At 34.3% G+C, this 25,338-nt stretch overlaps 1 protein-coding gene across 1 annotated transcript in view; it reads right to left on the reverse strand.

The window, feature by feature from the left end:
- Nucleotides 1–25,338, reverse strand: part of NBEA (neurobeachin) — a 516,495-nt gene that overhangs the window by 281,099 nt on the left and 210,058 nt on the right. The window contains exons 35-37 of the mRNA XM_009998372.1: nt 21,740–21,866; nt 18,150–18,277; nt 1,443–1,504 (exon numbers count right to left, since the gene is read on the reverse strand). Coding sequence (XP_009996674.1) covers nt 1,443–1,504; nt 18,150–18,277; nt 21,740–21,866 — 317 coding nt within the window. The remainder of the gene's footprint in view (nt 1–1,442; nt 1,505–18,149; nt 18,278–21,739; nt 21,867–25,338) is intronic.

The following is a 25,338-nucleotide window of genomic DNA, read 5'->3' on the forward strand; positions in this document are numbered from 1 at the left end:
GAGGGGGTCGGGTGGGAAGGGAAAGTTGCATGACTTCAACGTAGAGCTCAAAAGCCTTAATGGATCTTTTGGAATTTTCCTGGAACCCAGGACTTCACAATTAGGTAACAAATTTTTCAAGTGCCCTGCTGGAGAGGGTTTGAAGTTCAAACCCTACTGAGTATTCCTGCCAGGGATGTATTTTTCTTTTACTTTTTCCTAACCAATATCCACCCTGGCTAAGACAGGAAGGAAAAAAAAAAAAAAAAAAAAAGGAAGATTAAAAAAAAAAAAAGGAAAACAAGAGCTAATGATTTCCTTATGACACCAGCTTGAAGAAATGTAGCCTATGGACTAGCAAACAGCAGGTAAGTTGGAACCCACTCCCCCAAAATCAGTTGTAAATGTTAATTCTTTTCAGATAGATTTCTCAGAATTAGATCTTCATTTCAATTACCTCTATAAACTGATTTTTTTTTTTTTCATTGCATTTTGGTGCATGTTATTGAAGTAAAGCTACAAAGAAGTTACTTTCCTGGTGAAAATATAACAAGTTAACCCAGGCATTTTATATACTAAGGTGGTTTGAGTTTAACTGGTGTTATAAATCTGTGGGGGACTTGGTAAATGAAACACTGTTAATAAGTCTTTAGAGAAGTGCAGAAACTTGTTATTTGGATTTTTTAGGTCATCATATTTTTCTTGTATTTTACAGAATGAGCAAAATTCTATATTTGTTGTTAACTTACTACTGGCAGTTGAAAGTAAAATACTATATATATGAAATTAGCAAATAACACTTCTATGAAATCAAATAAATATAAAATTGAGATATAAACAATCCAAATAGTAAAATTAATAACTTTAGTTTTGCATATTTTACTTGTGAAAGCAATTAAAAATGTTAATTGGTTCAGATTTCTGAGAAACCCATTACTGCTATGCTAAGAAACCAATAATTAACCACAGCATTTTTAAAATAGAAATACTCTGCTTCTGTCAGTTCTTGAGGACTACCTAAACCTCTGCTTTTTATATACTGACAGCTACATAAATTATCCATTATATCATGTATATGAAAGGTATTAAAGTCATCACAAAGGCTTAAAAAAAATAGTAATTCAAAGACAGATTTCAAAATAAAATTATGACAACAGTATCGTATTTATGTATTCTAAATAAGAACTGGCTTGAAAGAGAATTAATACACAGAAGAAAATGCATAATGTGCATTCAGAAACTTTTACTAAACAAACACTAATATACATTGAATACCTTGTGAATACAGAGAAACTATGGAATGTATAAGAAAAATAAACCTACAAATTACATGCTACCAGAAGGGATTAATTTATATTTTCTTAAACTGAAATGAAACAAAGAACAAGATATAATTCTCAGGGTGCCAGCAACCCAGCACTATGCAAAGAAAATAATACTATGAAAAGCAAGGAAAATCTTACCTGTGAACACAGCAGCATAACAAGTTCAACCACTGAAGTACTCGACTTCATACAAACCAGACCTACAATAAATGGTAAAAAATTAATTTAAAACATTGGTGGAATTTAGTCATTATAGTTCCACGGTTTCAGAAGGTTCATGAAATACCTGTAATGTATATTTTTTTATCACTGATTCACTAAAACAAGCTTCAGGCACAACTGTCTGAGAACTTCAGATTTAAACGTATTTAATTGTTCTGAAAGCATAAAAAAAATCACACAGAATAATCTATACCAGGTTCAGAACAGAATGTTTTTCAATTGAGTCTTTCTGGTGTTTAGCTTATTTCACTATTTAGCTAAATAAATAGCTATCAATCTATAGAATCCAAAGCAATTTAATATATGATAAACATACGAAAACAACCTTTCAATACTAAATCCTGGAACTTCTTAAGAATAAACTGATAAAATATCAACAGGTAGAGAATAAGGCCTCTGCTTAGAAATTATTTTGATTTTCATATGGTAGTTCCTGTAATTGAAAGCTTGAGTATCAATGAAAAAAGCATTCATGCAAAATCTTATTTTTATTAAAATATAATCCCTAGTTTGTAGGCCATGCTTCTCAAAACAAACCCTCAATTATGCAGTGTAACTGTTACTCACGGTTTTCTACTTAATTTAAATAATCAACACTTAATAACATTACCACTAGTGTAAATACTTGTTTGCAGCAAATTTACCTTCTGAGAGAAGGATATAATATCTCAGTATTTGAAAGATACATTGTAAAGAGACAAGGAGGAAATCAGACTTTACTGCTAACTATATATGGTACCTTCTGTTATCTAACATCATACAGGCATTGATACAGTGGTTCAGGGCATGAGAACACTTCTATTGTGTTGTAAAAATTATTAATTCACAAATATAAAGCTTACAACTAGGGACTAAATAGAAAGCTGAAAAGCAAACCACTGTGCTCTAAGTAGGTTTCTACAAACAGTGATTAGAGACAAAGCACTCCTACACAATAGCACGTATATTTATTGCAGGTAGCAAATAAATACCCTTTTGTGCCCATTTTGCTAACAACCCCATCCTTATTGTATAGCAACACAGAACAAGCTATAAGAAGCCACTAGGATTCCATTCTATCAGATATATGGGCAGACAGTTAACTAATGAAATAAGAGGCAGATGTGCAAAGCTCATTTAGGGAGACAACTGCTGTAATTGATCAGCTATTCTCATGCTCAAGTGCTAGACGATCAGAAAGATTAATGGGATACTTATCACCTGCAGGCTACTTCCAGTGTTTGAAAGCTGACAAAAAAACTCCAAACAGGAGACTCAACTCTACAAGTAAGCCAATGGAGGTAGCACAGATAAAATATTTCATAGAGAATTATTATCTGGTTTATTATGAATCCATCTCATATTCTGTAAAACTAAAAAAAAAATATATATATTTTCTCCCCCACACTCACCATTCAAAATCAGACCACAAGTGTATTAAGCAAGGCAAAATAATGCTTTTAGAAACATATTTCTATGATACAGTCTTCAAAATTTGTACATCTTTACCTTCTGATTTTAAATCAAAAAGCTAGAGGTATCCAGAATAAGCAACATACACAGTTATGCAAAATAAACTAATTAAATTACATAACAAATATTCGTGCATCAGCAGTAATTTCTTTGTATCTTCACCAGGTTTCCAAAAAGAAGAGAAAACTTGGTGCAAAATATATGCTTTAAAGATAAATACATAAGGAATATTTCCTTGTTAATTAACTAAATTCAAAGTTCTTAACTTTCAAATACAATTGGTGATACTTATGCTGAGTGTGTAGCTTCAAACAATGTGAAAAAAAGTTTGGAAAGTGGAACAAGACAAACATGCCTTAAATGGCATAAAGCTAGGATTAGTACTCATGGTTATCAGCCAGGTAACAATTATAATCTAGTCCTAATGACACAAATGCTGTATACATAATAAATCAGAATAATCTATTTGAATGAGATCATAATTACCTTAGTGCACAATTTCCTATTTACAATAATAATAATTTTTCTATACTTGTTAACAGTCTGATGATTCTACAGGCTTCAGTAAAGTATTTGTCTGACCTAAAACCTGGCTTTTTTCTGTTTGTCTGAACATTACTTGATAATTTCTGTATACCACACCTAATCAACTATAAGCTTGGATGTAGCATTCTAGCACTGAAAAGGTGAATTGAAGTGATTTTGCTGAAATTCATTAAAAGCAAGAGGATACAGAACTGACATCTGGTTAGCACATCAGCACACCCATTAGTTGTAGCCAGCTCTGCAACTGCCTGCTGAGGAGACAAACCATTGATAACAGTCATTAACACCTCTCATACGTAGTAGTACTAAAAAAATTCTAAGAGTCCTATTTTCATGTCAAAAAGAAACAAATATCTTAAAGACTGCAGCACTTTTCACACGTGAAATTACAAAGCAGACAGGAAAGCCTAAAAAAAGTTCTTGGTGTCAAAGATGGATGCAAGGAATAGCTGTCACAGAGGTCTCAGTGTACAGTAGAAATTAAGTGTGTAGCACTCTAATTATAAATAAGCAAAACCAGGACTAGCCATGACAGAAAATGGGGAATCCCATGTGTCTTGATGGGTGGAAAGAAAGAAATGGAAAAAGAAATGCTTTCTATTCACCTTTTAAGTATTCATACCATACATTCCTTGAAGCAAAAATACAGAAATGGAAAGCATTCATTGCAGGGCCACCATTTCACGTTATAAGTTTCATGCTTATCTTCTCCTACTCCCACTTCAGGGACCCCTTTCTCTCAAATAATATGAGGGAAAGTGTGTGCCCTGCATTATATGCTCCATTTCCTCCTTCCTAGCTGTCAAGGGCTCTATTTTTGTGTCCCTTGTGATTCTTCCCATTTTTGCTTATTCAGTTAAGATTTGAAATGAAGAAAGATTTTTATTTTTATTTTTTTTTCTGTTACACAAAACACAATTAATCTTCAGAGTTCACTGTCAGAGCTGTTATGGAGTCAATAGTAGAGAATGATAAAAACAGATCAGACCTAATGGAGGACAGATCCATTTCTGTCTGTTAGGAAAAACTGTCAGACTGCAATCTCTGGTTTATGAAGATGCCACCTAATCAAAAGCTGTCGGAGTAAGCTAAGGAAGGATCACCATATCTCAAATTTTGGACCAGAAAAAAGATAATTTTAATACTCTCTTGGTTTTTAAATTTGCATGATCCTCTGTCCTAGGAAGTCCAACTTGAGTGAATTGCCTCACTGCTTTTGGCTTGTTACAGACACTAAATTTCCTTCAGCAGACAGCATATATTCTAACATATAAAAATAAAAAAGGAAGTAAAAAATGTTCTGTTACCATTTTACAGACAGAAAAGAAGACACAGATTGCTTGATGTATCTTCATAAAATCAAAGATAGAATTTGTAGCATGAATACAAATGAAGATCAGTTTCCTAAGTCCCAAATGCACTAACCACTGCATTTATTCTTCCCCTTTAACATTTTGTAGGATTTGGTAGAGATGTTTAGGGTGTGCAAAATGTTATTAGTTTTAACATAATGAGAAACAAAAACGATAGCAAGCTTTGAAAAAGAATGTCTTCTCTGATTGAAGAAAGCACACAAATCTACTTTCAGTTCTCTTCCCCCCCCTTCGCCCCTTAACTCCAATGAAAAAAAGTATTTGTAATTCAAACTAAAACTGTTGTTGCATTTTTCAGCTGCAGATAAATTCTTCCTATACCATCTGTATCAAATGTCATTAAGGAAGCTAATGTAATTTCTAAAATACAAGTGGGTATTTCCTGCATACAGTAAGGTTAAAAAGGTCACTGTTGAACTGAATGGAGTACGTGCTCCTTGTATTTGCTGTTCTTAGTGCTTTCCTTCATGGTCTGTTCTCAGTCCATTAAATATAGTCATCAAAATTCAGCAATTGATGGCAACAATGACCACATATAGGATGCAAAACTGGGAGCATCAAGTGCATGACCTTAGCTAATCTGGAATAAATGATGTATGCCTGGCAATTACTTGAAATGCTCTGGTTTACTTGACTACTTCTTCAGTGTTCTTCTGCTGGCCCAAGGATATGCTAATTATTTCTTTTCACTATGACTTATTAATGTCTAAAAAAAAGATTTATTTCAATGATACTATTTTAGTCATGCCTGTGGCATTAATAAAGTCATGGGTTCAAAACCTTGAAGTCACCATGCTGAACTAGTCAGTGTGAATTTCTATTTTGAAGAAATACAATGTAGGCTGATAAAATCAATTTTGAAAAAAAAAAACTTATGAAATAAGATCATGGTTTTGAACTTCTTTTTATTATTATTAATACAATGTGTGTATGAGTCTAACTGAATACCACCACAATTTCATCTGGTCTTTATCAAGGTTTGCCTGCATTTTCTTTCAATGATTTTACTTTGTGTCAATTTAAACCCTTACTGGAACTGGAATCAATTGTAATATTAGCAAAACCAAAAGTGAAATGATTCTATATCTTATATTCAACTTAGAAAAAAAGTGCAATTGAGTATACTTTAGAGCCTGCAGAAATCTTTCACTCAATAGCTTCCACTTATCTGGAAGTCTCAAGTCTTGCTAAATAAAAAGCTTGAGAAAGTTTAATCCGTTCAACCCAGTTCACAGAGAAAACTTTATTGCCTTTATTGCTCCTATTTGATGACATCATGTCATCAAAACTATAGTAGCTTCCTATAGAAAAAATGCTTATGACATGATATTAGCACTTAGAAATGAGCATAAAGTCCTAAAAGTAGACAAAAACAATAAGAAAATTCTAGAATTCTCCTTTCTAACTTGTATTTTTGTAAGGTCAATTATTTTCTCTTTCCTACCAATAAAGTCTTCTATGTACTTTAAACAAAACTGCATTGTTTCAAATAGTTCCCTATAATTACTGATAACTCATACCACACTGTCTCTCCCCATAATCCTTCTGTGCCAAGAGACAGAGGAGGAGTTTTCCACCAGTAATTACCACACAAATTGTGTCTTAATTTCTGATAGACTGACCCTTATACTCTGTTCAACATTTGTTAGGAATGGAACAATGAAGTTTCAAGGACAGTTCATGCTAGTGACAGAAATGAAAGCAGGTTTTGCTGTGACAGTACCAGGAAAAAAGTGATGGTGATGTTTTAGTTGGAAATGAGAGTTCCTCAAGTTTGTTCTTGCACAATGCCTTTCTTCAACCAGCAAAATCTTACAGTGAATGTTTTCTTGAAATATTTTGCTAAATCCAACTTAGAATCAAATAAATAAACCTAGCATTTCCTTTTTGACCATTAATTAAAATAACTTGGATAGTTCGCATCTCATTATTTGTTCTCAGCCATATGTTGTCATTCAGAGAAATGAAGATTCAAATTGATACTTTTAATCAATTTTCAAGTTGCCATTGAGTTCACTACAGATTTGAAAAGGGGAAATAGAGGGGAAATCCAAAGATAGGTGAAAAGTTTGAAAGTAATGCTAAGTATGCAAAACTATTAACTGAAATTACAGATATTTTTACTCCAAGCAAAGCAATTATTAGTAAGAAAAAAGTAAGACGAGTAATAAGCATAATGTAATGTTTAGCAAAATTACACTCAGAATTGGTTTTAGAACCATACATGTGTCACATATTTTGTAGACATTTAAATTACACTAATGGTCTTAATTTATGAAAAGCAAAGGCTGGCAAATATTCAGGAATTGCAGAAAGTCTGCAGATGGAAATCACAGCCATGTTGCAAAACAATTACAACTTCACTTCTACTAGATGAAAGGAAACACTGTTCTTAAAGAACATAACTTCCTAAAATAACAAAACGAGGGTTAGGGATTTAACAATTCCCTTCAGCAGCCTTGACTGGCAGAAGACAATGTTACCATCAACTCTAGGGCTGTGATGCATGGCTGCATTAGTACTTCAGACCATCCTTTGTATGGGTAGGTCTCCTTTACAGAGCAGAACAGTGACATGGGAAAATATGATGAATGTGAATTTGACTCACTGCTTTTGTAGGTGATCAAGACAGTTATACTTCTTATAGGACCTTTTATTATGGTGAAAGACATCACACAACACATGCAATAGTCTTTTTATCTGGTATCATCCAGGTTATCAAATTAAATACCTTTACAATATCAGGAATCTTTAGAACTCACATGTTAAGAAGAATACCTCAAGGAAACACTGAGAGGTCAACAAAAAAACAGATCTTGATCTGTTCAAACCCAACTCAAATTATTAAATCCTTTTAGTTACATTTCCAAAATAAACCAGATCTCAATATGAGGATAATATTTAAAATAATAAGAATGTTATGTAATACTTCTTGAATTAGTTTATTAAAGTAAGAAAACCTAGACTTCTTCACCACTGCATTTACTAAAAAGGAATCTAAATGAGGACTATAAAACATCCAGATGGAAACACAGAATGGTAAAAACCCTGGAGAGCACACTCACAGTGAGGAGATTTATTAAAGCGTATTAATGATTTACTTTTTAAAATCACAGCATTTTTTCTGTGATTCCGTGAACTGTAATGATATTGACAAAACTGGTGCTGGTGCCACATCACTCTGAAGAGTCTAGCCTTATACCAATGTATGGAATTGTTGTCAATTTTCCGTTACTGTTAATGGGATGCACAAATTCTCATTCATCAAACGAGAAGGAGATCACTTAATCTATAAAATAAAATCCACTACCCCTGCTGAGCAAACTGTTGGTCAACTAATATTTTTGTTTAGATGGCAATTGTTTTATGAGAATTTGGTAAAAAGAAAAAAAAAAAATCAATCTCCATTTCCACTCTGAACTTTGCTGACCTTAGGTGGCAGCCATCAGTTCATGCTCCTATCCAGAAGCCCTACTGAGAAATGGTAATTGTTCCAAAACTGTGTCTCTCAAAACACAGAACTGTACCACAGTCACTAAAATCTTGAAATAACTTGTGTTTCTTGTGTTTCAGTTTCCTTTATTTACTTGACAGTAACATTGTTATGAGCTCTCCATAGACCTGCTTCGAAATCACTTTGCCATCTTAATTTGACATATCACAACTATCTCTGTTGTCTGACAAGTTCTTTCAGCATGAGGGTTTCCCGCTGCAAGAAAATCTCCACAGACAATGCCAATATTAGTGTAAAAAGATTGGATCATTAAATGCCACATACCAACTGACAAAAATAAGACATGATATAAGGCAATATATGTTCAGCAGGTTTGGTTTTTTGGAGGAGGTACATTTTAATATAGAGTTAGACTAAACACAGTAAACTTACATTCTCCTAGCCCTTGCAAAAATTATCCCAGGTCTGGAGGGAGTCTTTTAACATCTAGATAAATCAAGTTTGAATGTGTCATTAACAGTTATGATATCATTAACATTTTTTTAAAAAAATCAAAACCAAAGGGCTCTTTAAACAGGTATGTTTTTAAGATCCAAGTGTAGTATTTTCTTGAGTTGATTGATCCAAGAGTTTCTGTGGAATATTCTTTATTTATGCCTTGAAGGCATGGAAACAAGTACATCCATATCCAATGGGATGAGCTGTAAATCATCAGGACAAGTAAGGGAGTTTTGTAAATTTGGTCACTGATTAAAAGATTTCAGTCTGGGTCATAAGAGTAGGTGGTAAGTAGACACAGAGTTAAGGAATATAGAAGGAGGAACTGTGACCAGCCCTAATGAGATTAGTTTTGTAAAGAACTTGAACATAGAGCTCAGGCTACACAAAAAAGGATTATTAGACCATGCCTCATGAGAAATACATCTTTCAGGCCAAAATCTGATACAGAGATGTTATTTGCACTCTATAGTTTATCACAGTAAGGTAGCTCTCTGGAAAATACTGCTGGGATAATAAAGTAGATTGATTCCATTTTTTAAGCCTTTAGAGGACAAAGGGTGGGGCAAATACCAGCCTAACTGTTTCAAGTCCAAAATCAGGCAGAGACCCCTGCTGAGTTCTGAATGATGAATTAAGTGGAACAAGAACCTGAGAACCTCTGCCTGTGGGGAGCTTCAGTCACAGCATGAACATCCTGTAGATACTGAATACCTTTTTGCCATACCACCTCGTTTTTCTTTGGACCTGGAGAAAATAATAAAGGGGAAAAGATGGCTGTTCTAAAAAAAAAAAATGTACAACTTAGTCCACTGTTACCCTGCAGCACTGCTGTATACCTGGTAGCATGAGTACACCTACAGGCTATGTTATGGTAGTGTCTGTACACGTTAACTTTCTGAAGAACCTTAAAAAAGTTATTTCCTTGAAATAATATTAAATGGATCTATTGCTACTGTTTTCATAGTAGTAGGCCAACTTACAAAAAAAAAAACAACAAAAAAAAACCCAACAAACGAAAGGGAAAATGGAAAACTATATTCCATGAAAGTTGAAAGCTGGAACATGAAGGAAGACAGAGGGACATCTGACCTCTATGGTATTAGGACAAAGAAGGAATATGAAGTAGTCAGAGAGGGTATTCTTCTAGAGTTTTAAGGCAAGAAGACTAGTCCTTTGTAGGCCTTATGGCTTGCAACTGGAATACAGGCTCCTACCTTGTAAAGAAACTTGTGAGAAAGTACCCAATACTGCTGAGGGTAAGCGTGACCTGAGGACCACAAACAACTCCTTTTCTTGGTCTTTAGAGGGTCTAATATTTTTTGCATTTCTTTAAGTTCTTCAAAAGAACCTCAGCTGGAATTGTTTGGTTTCTAATAATAAATTTTTTATAGTAGAACTTTCAACAGTAATCTAGTAACTTTGAACATCTAATGGATCTGTATCTTCAAGGATAACGTTCACGTTGCCTTTCTAGCAAGCCTGACTAGTTTACACTGTCACTGGATTTTGCTGTCCAGAGGGCATGTGTATATATATATATATATATTTATTGCTGCACTGTCTTAATCCTTTCTTTTTAAATATATATATTCGATGCTAAGCTTTACAATTAGTCTCACATTCTCTGTCACTTTTTCTTCACTGGCAAACCAAGAGAACCATCCCAATTTGTGCCTAATGGGAATTCCTTTCATTTTGGATCATAAAGATATCTTTATTATGAATTAATGTGACAATGATAATATAATCAAGAACAAATCATCTGAGTGCCAACAACAATTTCTACCCTTAAGTTACACTGGGACCACACAAGTTAAAGACAAAAGAGAGGCCATGAGCAGTTAACCTTTGTTACATAGTCTAATACATCTTAGTAAGTGTCCAATTCCTTAAACAGGGATAGAGTGGCCCATATGAGTAATTAATTATTGGCAGGTTTACTTTCAAAAAGGTGCCAGATGCTACACATTTCCTAGTTGCTATCTAGATCTCTGACCTGTAATGTTTCCTGCCATGTTAAACATCTGTTCAGAACACACTTCTGAACACAAGAACTTTTGCTGTGGCACCTGCTCTTCAGCTCCTCCTCTGAATGCCAGTATTGAAACCTGTCTTGTCATCAGTAGCATATTCTAAAATCCAGGGGAGATGCAAAGCTTTAAACCTTGACTCTGCTGAAGGACATGTAAATAAATAGGCAGGTTTGAATATCCATTTAACCATTCGGAATTTCTTTGTTCCTACCATACAGATTTCTGAAAAACTGCTGTTGTTTTCTGCCTCCAAGTGTATCTGACTCATCAATGTTTTTTAGTAAGAAACACTTTCAGTGCCAAAGCATTTGCAGAAACATGAGCACACGGTGGAGCCTTTCAGTAAGACTGTGAAGCCTTCAGTAAGACACTAAGAGCTAATAATAGAATATTTCTTACAACAAATTTCTTACAAGACTGTAAATAGCAGTTTGAAATTCAAGTTTTGTTTTTCTTGTTTATTAAGGGATTACATCATGTGCAGGCAGGATTTCAATCAGCATTTTAAATTACATCCATTGTAGGATTTCAAGGGGTATTGTGCCCTATTTCAAAATTAGCTATTGTTTTCTTCACGGTGAAAACCAAATCTTGCAAATTACTTGAAGAAATTAATAAAGTAAAAAATAAAAAATGAAAATACATTAAAAAAAATCCTCAGAGTGCAGATCAACACTCAAAGTTTGTAACAATATAATTATTCAATATACTGCTAGCGATGATGGATACTTCTAAACTTACTGAAGAAAAGCATTATCTGTAGCTCATTATTGTTCCAAGCTCATTATCTAAACAGGGCTTGTTTTCAGACAGTAGTGAGATTTCACTGGGATCTTTTTGCAAGTGTTTACCATGAAAGATAAAAAGAAATCTATGAATAGGAATCCTACTACAACTAACGAAGGCTTCTGTCTTCCAGAAGATTGGGTCAGGCAATTCACTGGCTTTAAGAGCACTGTGCTGAGCCAGCAGCATCACCTCTTATTAGACACGCAGGGCACATGGAAAGAATGGAGTGGGAGGTGGCTTGGAAGAGGATAAATACATTATTAACTCCTTAGCCTGAAAAACCAATTCAGAGTTCCAGCCTCAGTACAAACCAAACAATCCATAAGATCCCTGATCCTGACTGAACTGAGATCATGTACAGTGAGACACACTGCAAATGAAACTTGCCTGACGTCGTCACAGAAACATTTTTAACATTCAACTTGATTTCTAACACAGATTCTCTGATGTCAAATAGGATTGAGTTCCCACTGCTCCCTCTGTCTCTCAGTCCTCCTTTGTCAATTGCTTTCCTGTTCCTTACGCTGCAATGTCCAGAGTATTGTACAACACAGTACGTCACACAACAGCAAATGAGCCAGATGGGATTTCTGTGTTACTTTTCATTTTTCCATGTATTCACTACATGATGATGTCAAACCCCAAATGACAGTGCAGAGTAAATATTGAAGCTGATTAAGAATAACTTCTGCTTCAGCCAAAACATTATACAGTATCTTTTATTTAAACAGATACCTATATTTGTGAATATTGTATAAAAGTAGCATCTTTCAAGCATCTACCTTTAAGTTGGCTGAAGCTAGACAAGTCTCATATCCTCAAGAAATCACATTGAAGTGTATGTATAGCTATGCATTCATACACTTGCAAGGGCTCTCTGAAGTCTGGGACCACACTTTAGCTGGCTCAAGCCTTATATGAGGCTTGTCTGTACAGACAAACTTCATCATGCAGAGAAAGGAGAAAACGTCTCATGCTAAAATAAGCTTCAAGGTAATGATTAAAGAACTTCTAAACTAAAAAATAATTTAAAAAAAACAGTTTATATATCTATACACACACAAAAAACCAACACATAAAAAAGGCTTATTTCATACAGTGACTTGAACACTGATCATCTTTGATGCCTGATGGGAAGATGATATATTCTTGACTGCATTTGCAGTTGAGATGCAGTCTACTGCAGAAGAAGGAAAACCCACTTTTTTTATGGATCCCTGCAGGTGGGTAGCTGACACTGAAGTACAGCTGTCTATGACCATGTGAACAAATGCAGTGATAGCAATGTGAGAGCAAATAAAAGTAAATGCAGACTATTCACTCCTTGCAGGGTATGGCACAGAGGAAATGGGGATTCACAAGCTCCAAAGCTAAAAATAACCTTCAAAACCATTCATCAAATACATGACGTTGTTCAGCTGAGAAGCTGGATTGAAGCCTTTATTTAGAAATAATGTTTAAAAGTCACAGAGACTACAAGTAACATGTTTTCCAATGTTTTTTACCCTTGTTAGGTACTCTTTTGGTAAAGACTAAGATGTCCTGTAGTATTTAAATAATTTCTCTCTTCTCTTTGGTACATCGAACCAATCAAGCTCCTTACATTGGACTTCATGAAGTTTATCTCTCATCCATCAGTCACTCTTGTGCCCAGCTCTTTCATTCCTTCTGCAGTGTGTGCAAATCAGTCTAGAAATGCTGACTACAGAACCAGATGACAGGAGTTTTACAGAAGTTGTGCACAGAATGAAATCACATCCTTATCTGTTCTTCCTAAGCATCCAAATACTGGTGTTTCAGCACTGAGCTAACAATTGCTCCATGCTTTGAGTGGCTTTGTCCTGCATCTCCGGCCCTCTAGGTACAGCCTATATTCTTCCCCCCTAGAGATTGGACCCAGCATTTAGCTCTGCTGAAATTTGGCATGTTCTTGAGTTTTGGTTATTCCACAAATTTTTTCAACATATCTCTCCAGTGGAATGTCTTTGCTTCTTATTTTGTGTATCTCTGTCTAAGCAGGTGGCTTTGCCAGGAACAATTCTGCACTGTAATCAAGACTGCTAATAAAAATACCAAAGTAGGACCAAAAAGTGGCTTGTGGAAATTACAGCACTGCTAATAGCTTCACATTTTACTTATGTGCTGTTAATTCCAGTTAACAAAAAATTTAAAATCACACCATGATATTTTTATTCCTTTTCTCTCTTGCTTGCTAACGTTAATTTATTAATTTTTTTCAGAATGGTTGTTACATGCTGTGCTACATTCTGGTAAGCAATTAGCAAAAGTCTGATTAGTTGAAAGAAAACATGCCTGGACACACAAACAAAAATATTTCAGACGTGGCAGAGTGATATGGAAGAATGCGCAAACAATATAAACAGGAAAATGAAGCTCTGCATTCAGTCCATCTGCTATATAGCAACTGTGCTCATGAGCACAAAAATAATACAAAGGCTCTGAAAAGTTTCTAAGAGAAAGGCAAGCACCAAAATACTGTTCCAGAAAGTCAAAAAGTCTAAGGATTTTCCAGACTTCTACAGTATCTCAGCAAAATGGTCACTCTGTTCTTCCTACTACAAAACTAGGTATTGTTTGAGGAAACCAGAAAAAAATTGTACAAGCATTAGTAGATGGCAGAGTGATGCCACACTTGTGGTCTTTGGGAGCTTTTAAAGTAGCATCATTTAGCAGCCAAGTTCTATCTGTCATTTCCTGCGGAATGTTTTGGGCAATTTTTCAATTATTTCAAGAAGCTTCCTGTCAAATGCCACAGCAAACAATTCCATCTCCACTTCTGCTGAATATTTTCACAGGGCCATGTGGTGAGTTAATGAGGAGAAACAAACTCTGCTATCAGCACAAAAACATCTTCTCTTTTATCTGACTTGTACATGATTCAGAAACATATCAAATGCATGCCAAAGAATTAATAAGAGCTCTTCTGGAGAAGGGTTACCTGGCTGACCTTCTACCCAGGCAGTGGTACAGGAAAATTAAAAGCATTGATAACGTTTTTTTGGTATCTCACTAAAGAGAAGGGAAAGCATTTTATGTGAATATGTTTCAATCTTGGACCTATTCTAAAAGTTCAGGACACACCAAGGATAGCTGAAGTGAAAATACTTTTACCCATCTGTGCTTGACAAAAAGAGGATATAACTTTTCTTTTGGATACATATCAGATTACACTTGCTTGTAACATTTTCACCTAAATGCTAGAATGTTGTAATGCCCTTTACATGGAGGGAATTTGCAGACCATATGGGAACCAGAGTTACTGAAAAGATATCTGTGCAAGTGTTAAATGCAACTCCACAACAGCATTGCTAAGCTTAAATATGTGACCTACACATATTGCAAGTTTGTTTCCAATTAGATCCTATAGGGACAAATTTAACCTTTGCAATTTCTGTTCTCTGAGGTATTAAAATACTTTAGTTGATGAACCACAGTAGTGTTGGGCTGACTTTGGTATACTCTGAAACTATTTGCATTGGATTCAAAGTCAGTACTTTTTAACCTATTACAGAGGAGACTTACTCTGGGAAGTTGAAATACTTGGAATATGGTAAGATGCCTTTGAAGAAAGAACAGGTTGTGGAAAAAAAGGGGAAAAAAATGAGTGTATTTCAATAACTAAACAAAGATATATAAGTTTTGCAATGTCTGATTGCTACTTGACAGAGCTCCTCTGTTGTCAGTCACATTTTGGAATTGACATGAATAAACATGAAAAATTAACAATTTTGAGTATGAGTGGTCCAAGTTTTTGGTCTAGACTGACCAGATGACTGCAGTGAGTTCATTTCAATTCCATTCAAGAGTTAAGAAGTCACTGCTTAGATGTTAAATATAATTTCCTCAAAGAATAAATCAGCCAGTCTAATATGGGACAGAATTATGATAACTTAATAATGAGGTGGTATTGTATTACTGCAATTTTTCCACCAAAAGTTTGAGACAAAAAGGTGAAATTATAACTAAGTTGTATTTCCAAATATATATTAGTGATACCTATATCAAAGCATCAGATATCCTGAAAAGTTTGCATAATTAACCTGTTTTAGAAGCATTACAATGATTTTTTATTATTTATTTTTTTCTGTTCCCTTTTTCTCTGTGCTCTCTTCAGCATGCAAAACGTCATCTACAAAACTGTGGATATTCTTACCAAATCTGAAATGATTTAGCAATTCTAACACACATGAATGCACAAGAGCACTAGAGAGAGCTCCAGAAAAAGAGCACATGCCATCAACGACGCCTGAAGGTGCTCAGGTTTTAGCACAATCTAATAGGGAAAAGGCTTCATACCATATGAAGGTTCTGAAAGACAGCGAGAGGTGTGAAGGTATTTTTATATTGCAGGCTTGAATAATCAGAAGAAAAGGATGCACTTTATAGAATGCCACAGATGCTTTTGTGGTGATCAATATGAAAAACAGCACCTTCAGACTTGATTAAATAAAGTTTACTTGCTTCTTTTTAATTGTCATAACTAAAACTTTTATACATAAAGAAATTAATTAAACCATTTCTTATACAACTGTCAAGCTAATTACTGCTTGCCAGTAGAAAAGCAACTTTAATTTATCAAAGCCCCACAGGGATTCTATGCATTCACATATCTTGAATCGCATCACTAAACCCCTCTGTTTTGCAGAGTCATTACATGGAGAGCCATTTCAAACACTTCAAGGGCCGCTATTGGCTTCCAGTAAACAATGATAGCAGATTAATAAATTAAATGAGGTACTGGACTAGGAGATAATTAAGAATTTCCTTTGAAAGGGCAGTTAAGTAGGCAAGAATTCAGCTTAGCTGAGATCAAGGGTCTCATAGAGGCAGTGAAGAAAGAAAAGATTAGAAGAACACAGTTACTATAATGCAGCTGAGTTCTGTGTGAAAAAAAATAAATATGGCCAAACAATTTTAGAGGAAGCAAACAGAAAATCAAGTCCTGATGCATACAGTGTAAAAGTCTAAGCTGTGTTTGGATTTTTTCATTTACCGATTGCTATTTCAATATCTGGGGAAGAAAGGACTAGTTCTGAGAAACTAGAAACAAGACAGTGACTGAAGAGAAGGTTAGACAAAACATTAAGGAAATGTGATGGGAAGGATAGTTCTTACTTTGAAACTTGGTGTTTGGTTAGTAAACAATTATTCTTGAGACTGAATTGGATGGCTGAGTCATAGGTGGGACAAAATTTGGAACAGCAGACCAACCGAGCATTGGAAAAAAGTTACAGCCAACAAATCCATGTCTCTGTCTGGACAGGCAATGAGATAAACATCCTGCAGCCATCTCAATGCTCTCAATGAGCATGTTGGAACATTAACTTCAGGTGTCATTGAGAAATTCAACTTACTCACAGCTATAAAGTAAAAAGTGAAACCCTTGAAGTTTCTGAGAATTACTAAGTTACCATTCCTTGGCATAATTAAATAATTATTAAATATTAAATAATATTATTTAAAATAATTAGACAAAAAAAGACAAAGGCTATTCAGAAGATTTCAGTTACAAGCTGCAAATATTTCTGACATTAAGAACAGAAGACGGCTAATGTTGTGGAGAATAATAACTGAACCCATAAAAAAAATGAACACGAGTATTTAGATAAAACATATGTATAATAGAAGGAGTGTTGTAATTTGAACACAAAGCTGTGTTTTTTCTGTGTAGACCTTCACATGTTATAAGCTTTGTCTTAATGAGACTTTTTCATAGAATCCCAGAATCATTGAATTGTTTAGATTGGAAAAGATCTGTAAGATCATTGAGTCCAATAGTAAACCTGTCATTGAATAACAATGGCATGTGTAAGAACAATTTGGGAAGAAAAAAGTTTACTTGATTGAATTTGCAGGATTCATTGTTTTGCCCAAATTTTGTAAATATGAAGTAGTAAAGACCACACATAAAGACCCATAAAATCCTTGAAAGTGTTCAAGGATACTTTTCTTTAAAAAAACATCACTTTTCATTCCCCTCTAGGGACAATTCTTTATCTGCTCATGTGAAATTAATTGACTCAACTGAGCAAATACTGTTCCTGAAAAATCTAGATGAACATATCAATAAGGTTGGAGTATAGTCTTCAATTTACTTTCTTCCACGGGAATTGATTACAATTTTTAATTATATTTTTCATTAGTTTCTCAAAGTCAGGCTGAAAGACTTATACAAATAGAATTATTCTGAGGAAGAAAAAGCAAATTATAGAGATGTTTTTGCATTCCAAGGTGCAAGATATATCTTTAAACAGCATTTGATTTGGGGGAAAAAAAGAGTACAGAAGTTACCACTTCTGAATTCTTTAAAGGAAGTTAAATGCAAGGATGGGAAATGACAGTACATTAACAACAGATCCATTTATTTATTGAAAACAGTCTAGTGAAAATAAAACACTGTTCGTATGAAAATACTAATAGTTAAAATAATATAATTTTAGAACAGAAACAGTACCTTCAATCAACAGCTCTTGTCCATGACTTCCCAACAATGTTCGGGACAGGAAAGGGGCAAAGTCAACAAAAATTTCTCGCAGGAGCGGGGCCACCTTTTCTAAAGCTCTCTCAAGCTTTGCAGTGATACTGGGGAGAAACAGAGACAATGTTTGGAAAAACACTTAGTACTAGAAGTTAATTTATGTCACATCATACCTGTTTTTAAAAGTTGCTCTAAGTATCTTTAGAAAAGAAGATGATCATAATTTGATTAAACTTCTATAGTGTTCAAATGGCTTTAAGTAAAAGCAAATGTTATGTTAGAGCGAGCAGTGTGGCAGCCTCATAAATTCTACAGCTTTTACAGAATGCTCCAAAACAAGTACAATTTTTATTCTCATTTTCAAACATGATAATAAAATCAGATATTCAAGTGTAAGTCTATTTCACCTATCTCAGTTTATATGCATCTCATCATTTTATATAACTTTGAAAGCTCGAAGATAGAAGACCCAAGACAATCACAAGTAGCTTGCTTTTTTATTCAGGCTTTCCAATAACATCTTCCATTGCAATCCTAGACAAGGGAGTGCACGAGGAAGCATTTTAGCACAGGTATGAAGAAAATCAATATTCTTTTCTTCAACCTTGAAGGAATGTGATTTCAGGTAAATAACTCTACCTTTGCATTTACACTTCACTGTCTGCTGAGACTATACACTTTTTGAAGCATGGAGTGTTCCTTAATTTCTATTCACACAATGACAAGAAGTGTTGTGACTTCTGTTTGCTTTTTAAATACTAGAAATAATATTCCTTTGTTTGAGGATACAAACCTAGCAAAAATACAAGGCTGCAAATCAGCAGTGTGCTAAGGATTGTAGCCCTTAACAGTCCTTCTTTCCTTTTAAAACCTGACAGGGCATAACACTTGTGCCTTCTGAAATTCTCATGCCAAGATTAAAACCCTGCTAGCTTGAAGAAGTGAACTATTATTTCAAAATAGAAACAAAATTACATACTGGTCTACCAAGGTTTTTTGCTGTTATTTTTCAGATTGCTGGTGACTGAGGGGGTTTTCTTTGTGCTTGAATTACAGCACCAAAATATGATGGGCATTTAAATGCAAAATTGTAGGAAGAAGTAACATTTATTAACCGAATCTCAGAGAATGAAAACTAACATATAATTTTTACACTTTATCTACTATCTATAAACACTAAAAAAATGTTGACTTTTAAATTCAGATCACATGAAGGTCCCTTACATTTAAAAATAAAGCTGACATTATAAACACATAGGAAGTTTTCCTTCATTAGCTTAAGTTATTTTAATTAATTCCAAGTGATAATTTTCTTTCAGTGTTCTGCTTTCCTATTTCAAATTCAGGTATTGATTTTAGAATATTATAAAGGAGGGGTTCATATAATCATCTTTTTTTGTAGATGATTAGTTGAAATGAGTTGCACTCTGATAAAGTCTTTATTGACTATATTTGAAATGTAGGTGACTAGCTTAAAGTTTGTAATTTGAAACATGAATCTACCCCAAGCTTTTGCTGCTAGAGATAAAACACCTGCTAGATTAATCCAGACATCTCTAAACCATGTTTAAAATTATGCTTTCACCTTTAATTCGTTCAAAAGGCCTAATTTTGGAGTTCATATAACTTTGAAAACCTTATGTAAAATTGAAAAAAGTTTTTATATTATGATCAATTTTAATTTAAGAATCAAGCAATATGAGAGATGTGATGTGCTATTAACCAACACCTTTGATGAGCTATTAGTAAACAACTTTTTATCAAAAGGATAGCTGATGGATCTTGTATATTAAGGATCTATTTATGGGCAAATGGGAATAGTATTCTGTGAAAATGTGAGACCATAGTTTATCACTGATTAACAATGCATATCAAAGAACGGAAACTAATATTTAAACAGAGAAAAAAAAAAAAAACTTTTTCCTTTATATATCTCTGGTGTATTTCTGTGTTGAAAACTGACTGGTTCTTCAGTTTAAAAAAGAACCAACAAAGTTAAGAAAAAAAACACACACAGAACCCCTAAAAATGTTTCAAGGAAGGACGCCCAACTACTGCCTTTTCTGCAGACACACACACAGAGGAGCAAAAGAGGAGGGAGACCAGTTGGATTCTACAGCTGTTTCTAACATCTATTATACTTTGTAACACATCCTGTAATCACCTTGTGGAGATTGATGTAATTGATTTTCATTACTGTACTAGGAGATTTTAAGGATTTTTTGTAAAGAATATATATTATGTTTTTCCTCTCAACTTCTGGACATTCAAGGTAAATAAATTCTTAAGACCTTCCACATTCAAGATTCTTTATTTTGCAGATTAACCAAAAAGTAAACTGATTAATGATCCAGTTTATTTTCAATATACTTTTGTATACTTTGAATTTTAAAAGATTTTACCCTCAGTGAATCACTGTCCTAACACATGAAGAAGAAGCAAAAGGAGTGGTTTAATTATGCCACAGTTTGATTAACTTGCCTTGTAATGCTGTCAAGCAATATATAACACCATAGAAATGGTAATTCTCTAATTGATCTCTTGCATCTTTTTGGAATGGAGCCAACAGCCCTTATCCTTTCAGCCTGGGCCTGCACCCATTGCTATGATTCCACCTGCACCACTCACCTGACACTTCATCAGATAGGACCAGCAAAAGAAGGTGTGTGTTAAATTGCTGAAGCACCAACACTTTTTATACAGGTTACCTAGGGCCCTTGATTTAAGTTTATTTCCTTTCTAGTTGATTATGGAATTAACTTCTCTTACTCATGAGCTAGCTAGCTTAGTGTCTCCACTCCAATCTTCTTATAAACATACCTCAAAGTGGTCAGCCAACTAAGGGACACTTAGCAACTCCTTAGTATGTCTCTTTAGTGCCCTGTCAGCTTTTCAGGGCAGAGAAGTGTACACCTTGAAAAGGTCAAAAATGTGCTTTTGAAATGTGCTGTGGCACAACTGAACAGCTTTACAAAATAATAACCCATTATACAAAGATATTTAATAGGACTTTCAGAGGGCATTTTCCTGGCTGCTAGTCAGTGTTAAGAGGAATATCAGCTACCCCTGGCATGTGTTTTTTGCAAAACTAACTCAGATTTGGTGTACCACTTGGGTAGCTGCATGAATACTTGTCTGGTTTCAACCTCTCCAGCTTAACTAAGGCTTTTGTTTGCTCCAAAGAGGTTGTGTCCCTCTTTCCACTTGCCAATGCTCCATTGCCAAGTTGCACTTGTGTTCCAATTCTTTTTAGTGTTATTAAGCAATGTAAAAAGCCAGTCAAACAAAAATTACTTTTAATGAAGTTTTAGTGTCTGGCATAGTTCTTAGAAGTTAGACTTTCAGTGAAGTGTTATTTTAGTACTTACATTTTTAGTACTGAAAAAGTATATAAAAACAACTATACTACATTTATATGTGCAATAATGTATTTTAAATGACCTAAACATATTGATTTTTTAATATTTATTCTAATTTGTATGTATGCAGTTAGTGTGGGAGGAAAAATTATAATCACTATTAATAGAAATTATAATCACTATTAATAGAAATTAAAACTTGTCTACCTCATGTTTTCAGCTGAATCCTCTGGCATTGGAGCAACAGTTTGGACAGCTGGGAGATTTTTGCTGGTAGCACCATTCACAAAGCTGGATGACGAAGAGGAAGAAGAAGATCCTGAGTCTACTGCACCTGTCCCCCAAAAAATACAGGTCTTAATTCAGTCTGTAGAAACATAACTTTTAGAGACTACAAATATACTCCTTGTCTTGCTCATCTACTTTTAAGTAAGGAAATAATGTTACTTATTCTAAAACAATTAAAAGCATTCTGTATTATTATAATATAAGCAAATACCTTATTTTCTAGTATAACAATAATAACCTTTAAAAGCTAATGAAAATCAGGCAAAATAAATCCTTACCTCTTTTTCATTATTCCCAAATTATATTCCAAAGATGAAAACATTTTTACATCATCCTGTAAAGCAAGATCTTTCTAAAATTAAGGTATATTTAAGATGATCTTGAGTGGAGAATAGAAGTTTCTCTATTTAAAAAATACATAAATAAATGCACATACTTCTTGGCTGCCCAGTTGCAACTACAGGCAGAAAATAAAATGCAAATTAAAAAAATACAGAGAAGACAGAAAATTTATATTCCTTCAAGAAGTAATGGGGGAAACCAGTGTCTGAGGAGTATTAAGACTTTAACTTTACTTCTTCTGTTTCCTTCCTTGAGTCAAGGAGAATTTTAAAACCTTAAAAGTAAGGAGGGCAGTGGGGGTATCATTTCAATGGGTTATGAACAGCTGCCCAGAGAAAAGATGCAGACAGAGCACACATTTATATTTTATGTGATTTGGGTCAGAGCGAAGGGCTAAACTTAGACTCTAAATGCCAATTTATCATGTTTGCTGAAATGGCACTGTGAGCTCAGTCTCTCTGAAGCAAACCAGCAAAGGCTCAGAGTGGCCATGAACAGTAGCGAGAACACTGTGATAAATACTGCCCTGTTCTGCTGCACAGTCCTACTGCAACACATCACTGCAAGAGAGGCAGCAAGGAACACTCGCAGTCGGAGTTCAAAGCCTGAAGGACCACAGTGCTACCAGAGATGGGGGTGACAGGTTTTTCCAATTTAGCAACAAGGGATGCAGAATCCCAGCTAAGACATATTATTCTGCCAGTTTTCCAAAATAACTGGTAAATCCCTGTTGCTGGACAGTTTTAGAAGTTGATATATCACTGCCATTTGCATTACACAGATATATATTACTTTTCAGTTCCCTGCAAAGCTCTACAAAGTATTTATGGTTTCTTAACTGCTTAAACAGCCAGCTGACAATGAAATAGAGGTCAAATGCTGGTAATGGTGAAAAAATCTCTGGCAGCAGGGATGATTTTAGTTTACTTTAGTTTAGTTTTTTTTACTTTGCTTTTAAATAATTTTTACTGACAAAAGAAAAATCAGGATTTTGACTGGCTCATTTAAGAAAATTTACATTCCCAACAGTATGAAAACACAGCAGGATTTGCTAAGCTTGCCAACAGCAGAGTATCTGGTGAGATTCAGGATTACAGTAGGAACTGATTTGATCTCTTTTAATAATTCAAGTAGGAGGTGGATTGTGGCTTATGATGGGTTCTCACTTGGGCTAAATGCAAATTGTACATGTACTCCAACACACTGAGAAGGAAATTAAAAAATATAAGGCAGGCTGTCCCTCTCAGCCTCAGAAACACAGCTACTTAGCTGTGAAGAGGGGAGCTAAACAGATTTCATATATATGTGTATTTGTGTACTTATTTATATATTTATGTTATTTACATATTTATATTCATATATACATTGGTGACGCATTTTTGTTGCTTCTTCCCTTTTCCTTCCAAAGTCAATTTTTCTTCATTAAGGCTGTTGTCTAAAAATGCAGTGCTAAGTTGTTTTAACCTGATAGTCTCCAGGAAGAGAAGGTCAAACAGACCTAGAACTAACGGATTAACACAGAAGTAAAAATCAGGACATGAATTACAGAAAGCCAGTCTCAACCATATAAAACCAGTTTTTTACATGAAGAAAACCTGTGTCCCAAAAGATACATGCAAAGCACTAAGGTGACTGCAGTAACGTACATCTCATTACATTGAGACAGTGACATTGACTATGACAGTGATGGCAGATGGAATGTAAACAGTGACTGCAATCTGTGCATAACTTAAAAAAAACACCTTTTGCACAAGTCCAGCACTGATTATACCTCAAGGATAAAACTGTATTTCTAGTGTATCTGTGACGTACTATAAAAACAACTGTAAATAGAAGGTTTGGGGGGACATCTAGTGTTTCTAAGAAACTGTATACTGCTTCTTTTTTACCATAAAAAAAAAAAAAAAGAAACGCTGTTCAATTAAATATTATACAGTGCTTTATAATAATTTATGAAAGATAAAACTTCATGTATATAGTTAAAAAACTGACATACATGATCACTGTCTTAACTATTGTAGACATAGCTTAATAAAAAATGACAAAATGAGCATTTTAATCTAATAGATATTTATATTTTTTCAATGCACTACTATTTTTTTAAACTGTCATTAATGCATTTAGCATTGATATAAAATTCAGATCTTTAAAAAGTTTGGAGGGGAAGGGCTTTTCCAACTATTTCTCAAGAGAATTCATCAATAAAGCTCATTCAGATGAATTCAGGCATTAAAGGCCTTACAAAATAAGACCACTAAAGAAATTTAGTACACATGTAGTTCTAATTAAATCTCATACTTGCTGAAATTCCATTGACTCAGCCAATGCTTTTCCTTTAATCAAGCTAATCCACAGACTAGGAGACAAAACCAGGTGCAGTAAAAAAAGCCCAAGAAAACAAAACAAAGAACTAAACAAAACAAAACCATAAGATCAACCAAAAAAACCCAGCCTTTAATCCATAGTGAATATACCATGATATATGCAATACTGTCCTCTTCTAGGAACAGTATTGGGGAAATGACTGATTTTTCAATGCAATTACTTACAAAGAGGAGCTACTACATTCCAGCCAAAACAGTTCAGATCTTTTATCAGTGAGAAGACTGAAAAGCTTACACTATTCAGTATCATTTGGAAAACAAGGTTTCCAATATAAGATATTTTTTGCATTACATGAGTACCTAAAAGGAAATCTATTCAAGATTAACATAAGTTGCTACAGAAATGGAAGTGTTCACAGAAGTTATAACACTATTCAGAGCCTTCATTCCTTCCATTTGCCTCATGATAATTAGATTTTAAGAGTTTTTTAATCCTTAGAAAAATCTAAGTTCTATTACCAGATATTTAAGGTAATCTGTAAACGGAAAGAAAAAATAATGAGTTTGTCTTCATATTATTCCATGAAGAAGAAGGATGCCAAAAGCTTCCCTCTCCATTTTCTGCAACCCAAAGGAGATCTTCACTTTCTCAACCCTCAACTGAAGTTGTGATATCCTTGAAGAGAGCTCTTCTCTCGAGTGCTTTTGCTTAGTTTAGAAAAAAAAATGGACCATAGCTGGACATTTCAAGGGATTTTAAGTAAACATCAGTTGTTCTCAATAAGGATTAATTTCTGAATGGAAATGGCAGTCTCCACTGTCAACAGGCTCCTTCATGACAGACAATTCCAT

Source organism: Chaetura pelagica, unplaced genomic scaffold (assembly GCF_000747805.2).
Source record: "Chaetura pelagica isolate M959 unplaced genomic scaffold, ChaPel_1.0 scaffold105, whole genome shotgun sequence".
NCBI classification, from domain to species: Eukaryota; Metazoa; Chordata; class Aves; order Apodiformes; family Apodidae; genus Chaetura; species Chaetura pelagica.